The sequence below is a fragment of the Neolamprologus brichardi genome, chromosome 15 (genome assembly GCF_056152115.1).
Source record: "Neolamprologus brichardi isolate AB-2024 chromosome 15, ASM5615211v1, whole genome shotgun sequence".
NCBI classification, from domain to species: domain Eukaryota; kingdom Metazoa; phylum Chordata; class Actinopteri; order Cichliformes; family Cichlidae; genus Neolamprologus; species Neolamprologus brichardi.
The window spans coordinates 13,639,751-13,654,301 of NC_142118.1; the positions used below are offsets into that span (position 1 = coordinate 13,639,751).

General features: G+C 38.5%; 1 protein-coding gene across 1 annotated transcript; it reads left to right on the forward strand.

Annotated features, from left to right (window-relative positions):
* Positions 1–5,103: 5,103 nt before the first annotated feature.
* On the forward strand, positions 5,104–13,229 carry rhag (Rh associated glycoprotein). The gene is made up of 10 exons (XM_006792556.2): positions 5,104–5,365; positions 9,474–9,657; positions 9,893–10,043; positions 10,177–10,324; positions 10,523–10,695; positions 10,796–10,933; positions 11,042–11,163; positions 11,297–11,370; positions 11,485–11,558; positions 11,954–13,229. Exons 1-10 carry the CDS (start codon positions 5,182–5,184, stop codon positions 12,026–12,028), a joined length of 1,323 nt encoding a protein of 440 aa, XP_006792619.1. The 5' UTR covers positions 5,104–5,181; the 3' UTR covers positions 12,029–13,229.
* Positions 13,230–14,551: the final 1,322 nt, after the last annotated feature.

Genomic DNA, 14,551 nt, shown 5'->3' on the forward strand with positions numbered 1-14,551 from the left:
ACATATACTTTCATTTTTATTCTCATATTTACACATATTTAACATGCATAATGCAATATTATGCTCTCTTATACATGTGTTGTCATTCATGCAAATAATATATGTATGTAAGAAGAGAGTGCATGCATGTCTAAAGAAAATATATGTATGAAAGAGAATAATGTATGTGTATGAAAAAGTATAGTGGAAACATAAGGAGTAGTGGAAATGGAAGGTAGAGTGTCTGCACGGCTGTGATTGGCTGAGAAGCACGAGCCGGTTACTTTCAGGTGTCTAACAGCATGGACGGGGGAGAAGAAACTTGAGTACTTCAGCAAGCTTTGCAATATCAGTCTTTTCGATATCAGACACAGAAACACTTTGGCAACTGAAACCACCGATCAAGGAAAAGGTAAGAACAAAACAGGATGCTACTTAACTGCACATTTGCCAAATACAAAATATTAAATATGCTTTGCTGATTTAGCAACACACTTTGTTACAACATTTTAGCACTAGCTAATTCGTTCAGATAAGCATCCACATTAAAAACAGTAAAGGCCATGATGTTTATTTGAATATTAGTGACACTATTTGTACTTGTGACCCAAATGTAAGTTGATGCTTACTTTGATATCATTTTATACTAAATTATCTTTATTAATGTGGGAGGTGGTAGCTACATTAGCTTGAAGAAGAAGACTGAAGAAGTCACTTGGATTAGTGACGAAACGTTTTTCCCACTGAAAACGTCCTGATGAACAAAATCAACTTTTAGGGTATGTAAATATAAAAATTAAAATAAAACTATGTGAGAGTGTAAGTATATGTATGTGGAGAAGAATGCATGTGTGTGAAAGTGAAAGAAGGATTTTTGGCTTGTTCGGCCCCTCATATCTTTCTCTGGTTTCATAAGCAGTCAGTAAAAAAAAAATCTATTTAAGTTCAGTGCTTAACTATTTCTTGCATTGTCAACGAATCTTGACGATCAAAACAAACAAAAGAATCGTTAGCTTCTCTTTGAATTTGTTCAATACATTCTAATATATTGTTTAAGTTATAATGTCATTTTCATTACTACTACTAATTTAACCACAATACTAGTAAAGAAAACGCAATGGCTTTGACCAGCTTCATTGCTTGGTTCTTCTGGGTTAGGTCTGGGTATGTCAAATAAGTTTTCCAAGTGTATTACATTTTCTGGTTTAAGAGTGACTTCCTGCTTAAGGATGAACTTCCTGTGTTAGGAAATGTATACACGTGAATGTCAGAATTGGGATTGTATGTATATGTGAGGAAAAGAGTACAAATATCTATGCGTTGAAAAATAAAGGGTATATATATGCACGAGTAGAAATGGCTGCACCTGTAAGGATAATAAATGTATGTCAGGATAAAAATATGTAGCATTAATAAAAAATAGAATATGTGTGAAAGGAAAATTAATGTATGAGTGAATATACATGTATACACATTTTCACTGCAATGTTGACCCTGTGCTAATTTGCATATGACAAATAAAGCTGAAACCGATATGAAATAAGAAGAAAAGTGTACAAAGATGACAATATATGTACGCATGTGTGACAATATCTGTATATGAAAGAACAATATATTTACACAAGAGTGACATAACAAACTTTAGCTTGTTTGGCACCTCATAAAATGGACCACAAAACCCCCCCTATATTTTTTCAAATTTACCAAATAGCTCACTATGCCTCTTCCCACTTAAACAGCTTGTTAGAAAGCCAGAGTTAAATTCTACATTGAACACCACTGGAATATTTAGTCAGTGCAAGCAGAGCAGTCTCAGCAGTGCGGCAGTGTGTCTGATATCTATCAAAGTGATTTCCCAAAGGGTCAGGGTTAAAAGAAAAAACAAAAAACGCTCACTGCTCTCAGTTCTAAAAGAAGTAGAAATGTGTTGCTGGCAGTGATTTTCTGCTAGTTCATAAAGCTCACTGGCACAGTTGGAGGGCCTCTGGCCTCAGGTAATTTGGTGAAGAGTCTCAGATTGTCACCACACTCTCAGTGGGAGCCACTTAAAGGATCAGCACCTGCAGATCAATCTGAACCACTGTAAGCTTGGATGGTTTGTAGTGGGAAAGCAAGCACAGGGCATTTATGCTGTATGTAAGAGTGACTAAACAGCTGATGGTAAACCACTGAAATACCCTGCTACCCTGACAAAGAAGCTGTATAATTTTTTAGATTGTTTTGTTTTTGCTCTTGTTAAAAGAACTAGAAGGTTCATGACGAACACTGAGTCAGACACTCATAAACTCTCATAAACAACATATTAATCTAACCATAACACATTGTATTGACGAACAGTTAAATGACTATTTTAAATCTTTGGTGGGAATAAGAAAAATCCTCCAAACAGCGTAAAGATGAAAGACTATATTTTCATAGTTAAACACTTTAATTGTAACACACCAATGCTCCTCTGTATATCAGAGACAGATTTTTACTCTCTACTGCGTTAGTTTACCTGGAGGTTTAATTATCTTGGAATGGTTTGGTTATCAAATATGAACATGTACACACTGGCCACATTGTTAGGGACAACTGTTCAACTGCTTGTAAACCCAAATTTCTAATCGACCTGCTGAAGTTCAAACTAAGCATCAGAATGAGAAAAAACATGATTAAAGTGACTTTGAACGAGATATAGTTGTTTCAAAAATTGCCGATCTACCATCTCCAGTGAGCAGTTGGAGATCAAGGGAGGATGGGCATTCTCCCTTGATCATATCTGAATGCTCTGAATGTTCAACCTTGAAGCAGACTGGCTACAGCTGCAGAAGGCACCACTCTTGTAAGGTAAGAACAGGAAGCTGAGGGGATAATTTGCATAAACGCAATAATATTGGAAAACAGAAGATTGGAAAAGCACCAACTGAGCGTTATTTAAACACCACAGCTATCTGAGTATTGTTTTCCATCCACATCCAACCCTTTATCACCCCAGAGTACCCATCTTCTGATGTCTGCTTCAAGCAGGATAACACAAAATGTCACAAATCATTTTTAACTGGTTTCTTGAAGATGATGGTGAGTTTATTGAACTCAAATGGCCTCCACAGCCACCAACTCCAACTCAGTACTAGCAAAGTATTTAACAAAGTGGTTGGTGAGTGCATGTGAGATACGTGTCGGATCGTGACGTGCGATACCACTGATTTCATTTTCGATCCGATACCAAGTAAAATTCAGGGTGGTATCGATGATACTGATCCGATACCGATACTTTGTACAAAAACTTATTTTATGGTAAATGGACTGATTCTTATATAGCGCTTTTCTACTCTCCCGGAGTACTCAAAGCGCTCTATACAACATGCCTCATTCACCCAATCACAGCCATTCTCACAAGCACTTTATCTACACGTAGTGATTCACACACATTCATACTCCGATGGATGCATCAGAGAGGTGGTTGGGGTTAGTATCTTGCCCAAGGATACTTGACATGCACACTGGAGGAGCCAGGGATCGAACCACCAACCTTCTGATCAGTAGGTGACCAGCTCTACCTCCTGAGCTACAGCCACCCCGTTTTACTTATTGAATCTTTTATTGTATCTCAAATTATAGCTTCATAATGATTACAGGACATCACATTACTTGTTCTTATCACTTAATAATGCAAAATTATCATATAGAAATAAAAAACCTGAAGTTGTGCGCTATTTGAACATGTTCCCTGCCTGCAGCACTAAAGGACTCCGTGAGAGACGTCTGTCTTGCCCTAGCAGCACCTGTCCCTCTCGTCTCCTCCTCTTCAGTTCGCCTCAACATACGCTCGTCATATTCTGTGATATGATTTACTGTGAGGTATTTGATGAGGTTAGTGGTGTTGCCACAACACCTGTCTTGCCACATGTATCACAAACCACGTCTCGGCGGTTTGTGGAGGTAAAATACGTCCACACATGACTCCAATTACGCTCAGCCATTGTTGTGAGTGCGCACACTAAGGGGCTGGACACATTTATACAGTCATATTTCGCATATGACTAAGAAAGGCGGAAGAGGAAGTAGTTCCTTCCAATGTAGACAATCTGAATGATATAGTTTCTTTCCACTGTGTTCCTGTTAATGATAAACTACAAATTTACCCTAAATTACTAAAATATTGACATTTTAATGTGAGAATCGATTCTAGAACATAAATGATTGGTATCAGAGGAATCGATATTTCAGTATTGATCCGCACATAACTAGTGTCGGATGCTTGAGATGTCCGCTTGAAGACGCTTGAACTCCCTGCTTGAGTATTTAATAAGCAGTTAATGTCATTGTATGTTGATATTAATAAGTGCTTGTCTTCAATGCTGAGATATTTATATCATAACACCTGTTTTTTGAGTTGAAAATTGGTACGTGTCTTTTGATATACCAACCTCAACATCTCAGGAGAAGTCACTTACAACAGAACAAGTTCAGTCATTGTAGATGTTTTCTTGTATTAAATTAAAGGAATTGTACGATTTGATTTTACACGTGACTACCACTTGTTATGTAGTTTATTTTAGTGACACTTTGAGGGTGTTACCAAAGCATAGATGATTACAAATAAATTACAAAAAATCCACCACAGCCTTTTCTTTCTACACATTTTGTGACAATATTTCTGTATCTTTTGTATTTGTATCATTGTATCTGAAAATGCAGGTACATCAGTAAAAACACAACAAAGAAAAAAAAAATACTATGTTTGAAACAGTTTGAAAGCTGTTACATATTAGCAGATGTAAATAATTAGTATCCCCTTCTATAAAAGCATGTCTTATTTGCACATTAGATTTGCATTTTCTGCAGCTGTATTTCAAGACATAAAAGGATGAGTGCAAAGTTAAGTAAACAAACATGCAGTAAGTTTGACAGTGTAAAATGAGTGGGAAGGAGCAGTCATTGAGTCTTTTCATGTCCGCTCATTGGCTGGGTGTCGTTACGTTTGTGTTTTGTTTTGCCCCCTCCGGCATCCACAGAGGAAACCCATCCCTCGTGAGCAAAGTGCACGACGGAGGGGGTGCTCACCACCGAGGCCCTGGTCTTCTGCCTTGTCATTGGTCACGGCGAAACCTACATCAGTTTAAAACCAGACACCACTTTCTTCACACAGCACAACCCCCTAAAAAGAGAGCTGAGGAGGGAGAGGCTGCACGAGAGATAAGCAGAGTTGGTCTCAGGATGCCTGCATATGCCACCAACATGAGGACAAAGTTCCCCATCATAGCCTTGATTTTGGAGATTATCACCATCATCCTATTTGCGGTATTTGTCGTCTATGATGATGGGGAACATGGACACCATGACTCACACGACACCCACAATAGCACTGACCATAAATTGGAGCCTATGGACCTCTACCCCAGTAAGTCTACCTGGAGCCGCATGCTTGCTTGGTCAACATTTTATTTATAAATAGATTTTTATGAATGTTACATCTGTTATATCACAGTGTTGCGACTGCATCTAATTATTTGGCTAAAAGCAGAAAATATTAGTCACACTGAAATTTTACAGAAAACAAGATGACAAACATGTTGCTTGTTTCTCATAAAAATAGCAAAGTAAACAAAATTTCCACATTTCTTTTTACTTTCTTTTTCTTGAATAAAATAAATTCTATTTTAGGGGTCTAGTTAATCAATCAGTTGCTTGCAAACACAAATTGGAGGTTGTTTCCAACGCAGGTCAACTAAATGCAATAAAAGGAGTCATGGGGTTGAATTCTCATCTGTCACAAGGTCTAATCAAACACATTCAGCTGAGAAGACAAGTGAATCCTGTTGGGAAAGGTGGAGGTCACATGTGATTTCATTACTGTGTCCAAAAAAAGGCTCATAAAGGACAGTCAGGTGGAAGCTGGAGGTTTTGTGCTGCATTCAAATTGATATTTTTCAAGTTATCCTGCAGTAGCTTTAGCATTTTTGTGGGCTCTGAGCGGTTTCTACAGTTAAGCAGCTTCTTTGCAGCTTGTGCACTTATCTGCATTCAGATAGCTGCTGTTTTACTGCGTGAGTGCCTGCTCACGATTGGGTGGGGCGGTTGTGACACCCAAGAGATTAGCTCAGCATTGAAGCTGACCGTATCTTCTGCTTCACATGGGATGTTTAAGTCACATACGTTGAATATCAAGAAATAAATTCTGAAGTAAAGATCACATTTAAGGCTAGACTCTGCTGTGAACTCTGCTGTGTCTTTTCTGCACAAAACTTATGTTATCTTTCTAACACTCTATTAATTCCCAGTTAGTCATGAAGGAGTAAAATATATGCAGTGATTTATCTTCAAAAGTTCAGAAGGGATACTTGTTTTTGGAATAACAGGCCCAGAGCTAAAACTTTTGCAAAATTTAAATTATGCTTGATAATCTAAAACCATTAGCATTTAAACTGGGACTGCGCAATGTTAGAAAGCATGAGGCTTGGGGTTGCATGCTGAAAGAGATCCATTATCTCACACATCCCAGACTTCTGCAATTACAAGCTCAAAGGACAACAAATAAGCAGTTAAAATATGCAATTTGCAGAAGTAAAATTGTGGTCATCTGGTATGAAAAAATACCTCAAAAATGTTGTAATTATGACACTTTGTCTTTCATTTCTTCTTAAAGAGTGATTAATATGCTAAATTAAACATTAAAGTAAAGGAAGACTTTAACTTAATACTTTGTAAAATGAAATAATTATTCATCTTTTTTATGTATGGCTTGAAAAAAAAAAGCTGCACAGTTGCACCTGAGGTGTCTCTCGCTTGTCTTGGTTCAGCCAGTTCTTCAGAGGATTCGCGTTACCTAACATCTAGGCGTGGTGCCAGTCACTGTGCTGCTTTCCAGTTTTATCTCATCCCTGTCCGCAATCTACTGTTCACTACTACAAAGAGAGCAATTCTGACTCACCCAGCTGAGAAACAGAGAGGGGTAAAAGTGCAAGTTATGGGGCAAAAAGATTTTCTTCAAAACAGCTTCATGGAGATAAACTTAGTCAGATGTCTACACATCAGCTTGCATGTGCAGATGTCTTCAAAATGCTGATTGTTACTGCTAATTAAGACTGAAAGGGAAAGATGTGACTCTCTTTTGGTGTTTGGTTTTCATGTTGAACTGTCAGAACCTGGAGCGTTTTTATTATAATAGAGCACACAGTAATCAGATGTTGAGCTATCAGGGCTTTTAAGCACATATACAGATTCCTGACTAAAGCAGATGTGAGTGGGTTTGTATGTTTCCCAAATACCCAAAGATGTGTTAGAAATTTGCTGACATTCTATATGCAGAAACAGTTTATGGAAATAGATGTGGATGAATTTAATCTCCCCCATTATCACCATTTGAAAGCTGCTGCTTGTAAAATAATGTACTCTGATGTAAATGGCGCATGGGAGCCTGACGCTTTAAACAGCTTTAACGCACCTACGTCTGAGCTTTTTCATCTAGGGGATAAAATCAAAATGTTGAGATTAAGTTCACACTCAACCTCTATTTTTACTTTTCAAAATGCTAAATCATAATAAATACTTCAAACTTTTAACATAAATGTCTATCTACAAAATATGAAGCAGATGATACTTTTATAGTATAATACAAGGCCGCAGCTAGGAAAGGCTGATCTTGCCTTAGCACAAAGACTGGAAACAACTAATCTGACTATTTTACAAGTCAACAAAAATCTCCAAAGTTTAATGTTTAACACATTTTATGTAAGTGTAAAAACAACATGTTGTCAGACTGTTTCTTGGCAGCGTATAGTAACATCCTGCAGCCTTTGCCATTTGTCTGATAAACTACTGAAAACTTTGTGGTAATAAAACTTCAGCCATTAAACAGATGAGATGTAACATGTAAAATAAAGAATTTTAGAGGCTTAAACTGGCAGATCTTTTTGCTTTTCTTTAGGGAGTTCAAAGTTGGTCTTCTCCATTTTCAGTCTTTGTGCTAAGCTAAGCGAAAAGGCTGCTTTATATATTACACATGAACACAGCGAAACCACAGACTGTATATAAAAGATGGGCACACTCACATTGTTTATGGTCTCATTATGTTGAAGCTGTAATTTTAGCATTTTGGCTAAATGCTAGTAGAGACAACAACTAGAGAAAACTGTCTGTAGCTGTTTTTCTAGAGACAGACTATAGTTGGATGCAAAAATAGAGTCCTAAACGATCAGCTAAACTTCATAAGCTTGGTTAGCAAGTTGCATTCATAATTTATACAGAAGCATAGTGCAGACATAGTAGACAGGTAGCTGCTAACTGGTGTTGAGAGACTAATGTGCAATACCACACAACAGGCTTTTCAAAGCTACCAACACCAAAACATGGTCAAGAGGTCTAGTCCAGTGATGCAAATTAGCCTAGTGAAGCTTAGCAGACAGCCATTCACTGTCCAGCTGTTTATATCAGCACATCAGGCAGTTAGAATAGCCACACCCCTAAATAAACTCACCCACTCTCTTCTATCCATACACCAAAACCTTATTTGTACCATGCTGTAAGCATGTTTACTTTCACTGTGAAGTATAACATTTTAAAACTAAACTAGCTTTCAGATCCTGCCACCAGTGGCCAGCAGAGGAACTGCAGGGGTTTTTTTGGCACTTGTTTTAAGTCATTTAAGTACTCATAACTAACTAAGAACAAACAAACTGAGAAATGGCTGTAAAAGTATTCTTTAAGGCTGCAACACAGTGTGTCCTGTCTAGACAATAACAGACACATTATGTGCTCATTATGAACTAAGGAAATGAGTCTATTGTTTCCCAGCCTACAGATACATACAACTTGATATTTTTTCCACATGTGAAGCTCATCATAGCGAGCTTAAAGCCTTAAGGGAAACAGAAGTCTCCCTTCCTGCCATGATGATGACTCAAATCCCCCTAAAATGTATTTGGCCTTAATCCAGACTCATTTATCCTCACTTATCATAAAAATTTGTTTGTACCTTCTTACTGCAGAATACCATATATGTATATATACATAATCAAACAGGGAATATAAGATGAGCAAACTCCAAACCCTGCTGCCTTTTTCAGTCTAACGGCTGACAAAAAGAGATAAGAGTGCACAAAGCATCCCCTCCCTTTGAGACATCTTAAGTTTAGACTTATTAAGATCATATGTACTTAATAGAAAAGCACAAGGCCATAACCCCAACAGGGACAGTGGGGGTATTTTCTCAGCATGCCATTCATAGTGTGATTGAATTGCTTTTCCACCTGACAGGTCACAGCTGACAATGAGGCCACTGTGGACAGAAATGAATCCTGAGAAGTCCAGCTACTTCTCAATAAGTCATTTAAACCACAAAGTAAAAAAAACAAAAAAACGTACCACTGTGAACAGCAGGGTCGCAGCAAATAATTTAGTTTGAACTGAATAAGTGCTTCATTCAATTCAATTATAAGACCACATTCAACTGAGGTTAAAGTGGGACTAGCTAACACAGCATTAACTGACCTCCCTTCTCATGTCCCCAGTGTTTCAGGACGTCCACGTCATGATCTTCATCGGCTTCGGGTTCCTGATGACATTTCTCAAGAGATACGGGTTCAGCAGCGTGGGCATCAACTTGCTCCTGGCTGCCTTCGGCCTGCAGTGGGGCCTCCTCATGCAGGGCATCTGGCACCTGGAAGGGGGCAAGATTAAAGTCAGCATTTTGAAGTATGGCTTTCTTCGCTGCGCTTTTCAAAAACAACTGCTATAGGAAAAATGCACATGGCTGGCTGTAGGTTTGGGGTTGCTGTCATGATGCAAGTCCCTAAGACTTGCACAGCCTTCTATATCATTACCAAGTACATGCTAAATAAAGCCAAATCCTGCACATGAGTAGCTCTAATAGATCACAGATGATGTCTGTTGATTTTTTTTCTAAGAACTTTTGTCTTCACTCCTGCAGAATAATCAATGCAGATTTCAGCACAGCTACGGTCCTGATTTCATTTGGCGCCGTTCTGGGTAAAACCAGCCCTGTGCAGCTCCTCATCATGACCATATTGGAGATCACCATCTTTTCCGTCAATGAGCATCTGGTGGTTGCTATCATGGAAGTGAGTTCATAGTAGCAAGTGCATGTGTGTCCATGAACTGAGCAAAAAAACATAAATCCCAACATAACAACCATGAATATTCACTGTTTTATCAAACACTACTGTGGGTCTATCATGCCTTTCTCTTCAACAGGCTAGTGATGTTGGAGCATCTATGATCATCCATGCTTACGGAGCCTACTTTGGCTTGGCAGTGGCTCGAGTACTTTACAGACCAGGTTTAAGAAATGGACATGAGAACGATGGATCTGTTTATCACTCTGATATGTTTGCTATGATCGGTAAGAGAGCACTGAAAATAATTCTGTGATCATATATTAAAATGTGTTTACAGAGATAGTTTTCCCTTCTTTCCCGTGACTTTCCCTCCCTGGTGCATCACTGGCTTCCAATGGAAGTCAGACTTATGCCATCTAGTGGACACAGGCAGCTGTGCAGCATGGACCTTGACATTTCCTTTTTTACATCCTCTTCTACAGGAACCATCTTCTTGTGGATGTTCTGGCCCAGCTTTAACTCAGCCATCGCTGAACCACCGTTGAGCTACACTCAGCTCACTGCAGTGATCAACACCTACCTCTCCCTGGCCGCCTGCGTGCTCTCTGCCTATGCCATCTCCAGCCTGGTGGAGCACAAAGGAAAACTGGACATGGTCTGGCAACTTTACTCTAATAGTTATAACAGCGACAGTTCACTGAGTTAAAAGCAGAAATTCAGTCATACAGTTGTCTTTATGTCTTTCTACTGCACAGGTGCACATTCAGAACGCCACCTTGGCTGGTGGTGTTGCAGTGGGAACATGTGCTGACATGAGCATCGGGCCATTTGGAGCCATGCTGATTGGGCTCGTAGCTGGCATTATCTCCACCCTGGGATTCAAATACCTAAATGTGAGTCAAAAGAAAGACAACTGGTACAACCTGGTACAGGCTGAATCTGAATTAACAATGTGTACTTTTGTTGGTGACTAAAAATCCCCTGTCATTCCTTCTCTGCAGCCTATACTGGCATCCAACCTGGGTATCCAGGATACCTGCGGTGTCCACAATCTGCATGGCTTGCCTGGCATCCTGGGCGGGCTGGCTGGAATTGTGGCTGCAGCTTTGGGGAAAAAAGACGGGTAATAGTCACCACACACACTAAAAATCTCACCACAGTATTACAATAACCCATATATACACACATAAAAGCAATATGGCTTTGACACGATTTACTTCATTTAAAAGTCACTTCTTCTCATCCTGTCTCCTTAGTGCTAGCGCTGCCATGCAAGCTGCTGCCTTGGGTTCATCCCTCGGGTTCGCTTTGGTTGGGGGTACTATTACAGGTGGGCAGAGGAGATTAATAAAACCATAAATGTTACACCTAACGGCCAAATTGCTCAATAGAAAGACATTGAGGTTTAGAAAAGGGTGATCAAACATTCATTTTCTTCTTTAAGGTCTAATAATGAAGTTGCCTTTCTGGGGACAACCTCCAGACCAGAACTGCTTCGATGACTCTATTTACTGGGAGGTAAGAAATCCCATTCCTAATAAATATTATCTTCAGGTCTCTGACTGTCTGGTGCGAGTGGAAGAAGGCAGATTTGTTTATTCAAGTTATTAACTCAGATAGACGTGGTTCATATATCAGTATAACTAGAGAAAAAGAGCAACTGAGCACATCCAGGCACAAAAACTACACATACCTGACAAACACCGTGTTTTAATAATTAAAGTATTAAACCAGAGACAAATAATAAGCAGTCAATCAGTATATTATTAGATACAGATTCTAATTCACAGAAACACATTGTGCATATCATGCATGTCCATGAGTTAAAAGTTGTGCATTTGTTTGAACTGTATTTTGCTTGCCTGGTGGCCATTTATGCCACAGACAAATAATTTGCATTGCTCGTTTTCCAGGTTCCTAATGAGGAGGAAGAGAACGAGGAGAGCCTGGCTCACGGAGATCAATCAAAGCACAAAGCAGATGTTTAAACAATTGCCCACGATTTTGCCTTAGCTATAAATGAAGACGTTTTTTAAAAAGTCACAGTTCAGCTTCACCACAAAACCAAATATCAGTTTGTTGATGCAGGATTCGCTTAAACATGGTGCTTATTCCATTTCTGAACTGCTAACCACGCAGTTATTTTTATCATAGTAAAGTTTGAATTTGTATCAGAAAGAGCACTTAAACATTTCTGCATAAAAGCTAAAAAAAAAAATATATATATATATATTTATATATATATATATATATATATATATATATATATATATAAATGCATAATAAAAATTTTAAATTTGGTTAAAACTTCAGGGATTTTTTGACTTTGATTTATATTCACGAACCGCTCCACAGCTTCACTGCTGACACACTTGTATAAGCTCTTTTTTTTTTAATTTTCATTTTATATCATAAAAAAACATAAAAGCATATTTACTATATGATTACAGTGTGTATTTTTCTTATACATTATATTTTTCTGTAGAAGCTCGAGCAGAAAAACTGCACTTTGACCTCACTGGAGCCCAGTCCTCATGTGAGAGGTCAAGTCAGGCATTGTAAAAACCAGCAGTGTGGCTCTGAAGTGTGCAGGGACAGCCGTATGATATTACTGCAACTAATAAACCTTCCTAGCATTTTCTATCTTTCTGAGCGCAGCTGTAGAAAAGTTGATTGGCTGTCACTGGGTGAGCTGGGGTTTGTTTTCTGTTCAGAGCAAATGTATTCCCACATGTACATACAGTTTAGATCTTAGACATGGACATGGTCAGTTTTATCAAAGCTTTAAACACAGCAACTGGTACTGAATATTTTTCAGATATTATTCAAACAGTATAAAAGGAAGCTACCTACCGATATGCAGTGCCGCGATGGCAACAAACAAGCTGTCATACCATAGATAGTATCATAATATCCACCAGTTTTCTTTCCTCTATTGCTGTGAAATTTGTGCACTGTGCACTCCCTCAATCTAGATTTTGAACAGCATGACGGCAAAGCACTGCAGGACAGGTTAAAACACGGGCCTGAGCGCTAGATAAAACTGACTTAATGATTTTCTTGTTTTTTCTCAAATGATCTATGATGCTCACACTAAAATGCATCATGATTTTGTATTTTTATACAGCTGACATGAGCTCTTATTTGTATGGTATACTATTACTGTCATAATAAACATGTTTTTGTACAGTTTTTGTGGTTATTTTAAAAGCATGTTTCAAGCATTTCAAGTTCTCAGTTTAACTAAAGAAATGTTGTGTGTGTGTGTGTGTGTGTGTGGGGGGGGGGGGGGGGGGGGGGGTCTTTTTATTTTTTGTCTTGGATTTTTCCCTTCCTCTGTATAAGCAATGAGAGACAGAGCATAATTTTAATTCTACACAATATGACCGAGTTAATTAATTACCAGAATGACATCAATGCATAATCTGACTCTTCGATGGGTGCATGGCTCAATTATAACTGCAATTTCTCTGTTTCTTATTGATTTTTTTGGATGGATCGCCATGAAATTTTGTTCAGACATCCATCACTCATCACTGGACCTGCAATACACACAATATACTTTAGCTCTGCAGAGCCCACTACATCAGCTGAATTATCCGTATTAGAGACAACTAAACAAACAAACATCTGAAAATAAATGCATGGAAATTTTTATTAGGGGTCGCCAAAGCAGATCATCTGCCTCAATCTCACCTTATCCATAGTACCTTCCTCTGTCACACAAACCCTCTACGTGTGTTTTTGTTAGTGCCACCACCTCCAAACCAACTATCATAGCAGGTCTCACTTTTTATGAAACTTCCCCTTCACTCCTGCCACCATCCTTCTTTTGCAAATCACTACTAATACTCATCTCCACCTACTCCACCCTGTCTGCGTGCTCTTCTTGCTTGGGATGGTTGACCCCAGGTATTTAAATTCATCCACCTGCACTCTTACTCCTCCTTTCTTCTTCACCCTCCCATTCACGCACGCATTCTATCTCACTTCTTCTGACTTTCATTGCTCTTCTCTACAGAGCATAAGTCCACCTCTGCAGGCTTTCTTCCAACTACTTTGTATAGATCACAGTATCGTCTCCTGCCTGACCTCATCTGTCACCCTGTCTATCACCACTGCAAACAAAAAGGGATTCAGAGCCGATTTTTGATGCAATCACACCTCCACCTTGAACCCATATGTTACTCCTACTGCACATCTCACCACTGCCTTGTTGTCCTCATGCAGTGTGGGATGAACACAGTGTTTGTGTGGGACAAAGAGAGAAGCGTTCACAATGCTGGGATGTTGTGAAATATATAATATAGAATGCAACTTTTTTAACATTTTTACTAAGGAAATACAATAATAATAATAATAATAATAATAATAATAATAATAATAATAATAATAATAATAATAATAATAATAAAAGAAGGTCAAATTTATTCTCATTTATGACTTGTGATAGTTGCTGTATTCGAATATAGCTGCTTTTCTCACTGGTAACAGTCTTGGTAGTTTGGCAT

Excerpts from the sequence above, each read along its gene's own strand:
- rhag (XM_006792556.2), top strand. The coding sequence starts at position 5,182 with ATGCCTGCATATGCCACCAACATGAGGACAAAGTTCCCCATCATAGCC. Across the intron at positions 10,044-10,176 it reads TGGTGGTTGCTATCATGGAA|GCTAGTGATGTTGGAGCATC; the intron begins GTGAGTTCATAG and ends TCTCTTCAACAG. Across the intron at positions 10,696-10,795 it reads ACAAAGGAAAACTGGACATG|GTGCACATTCAGAACGCCAC; the intron begins GTCTGGCAACTT and ends TCTACTGCACAG.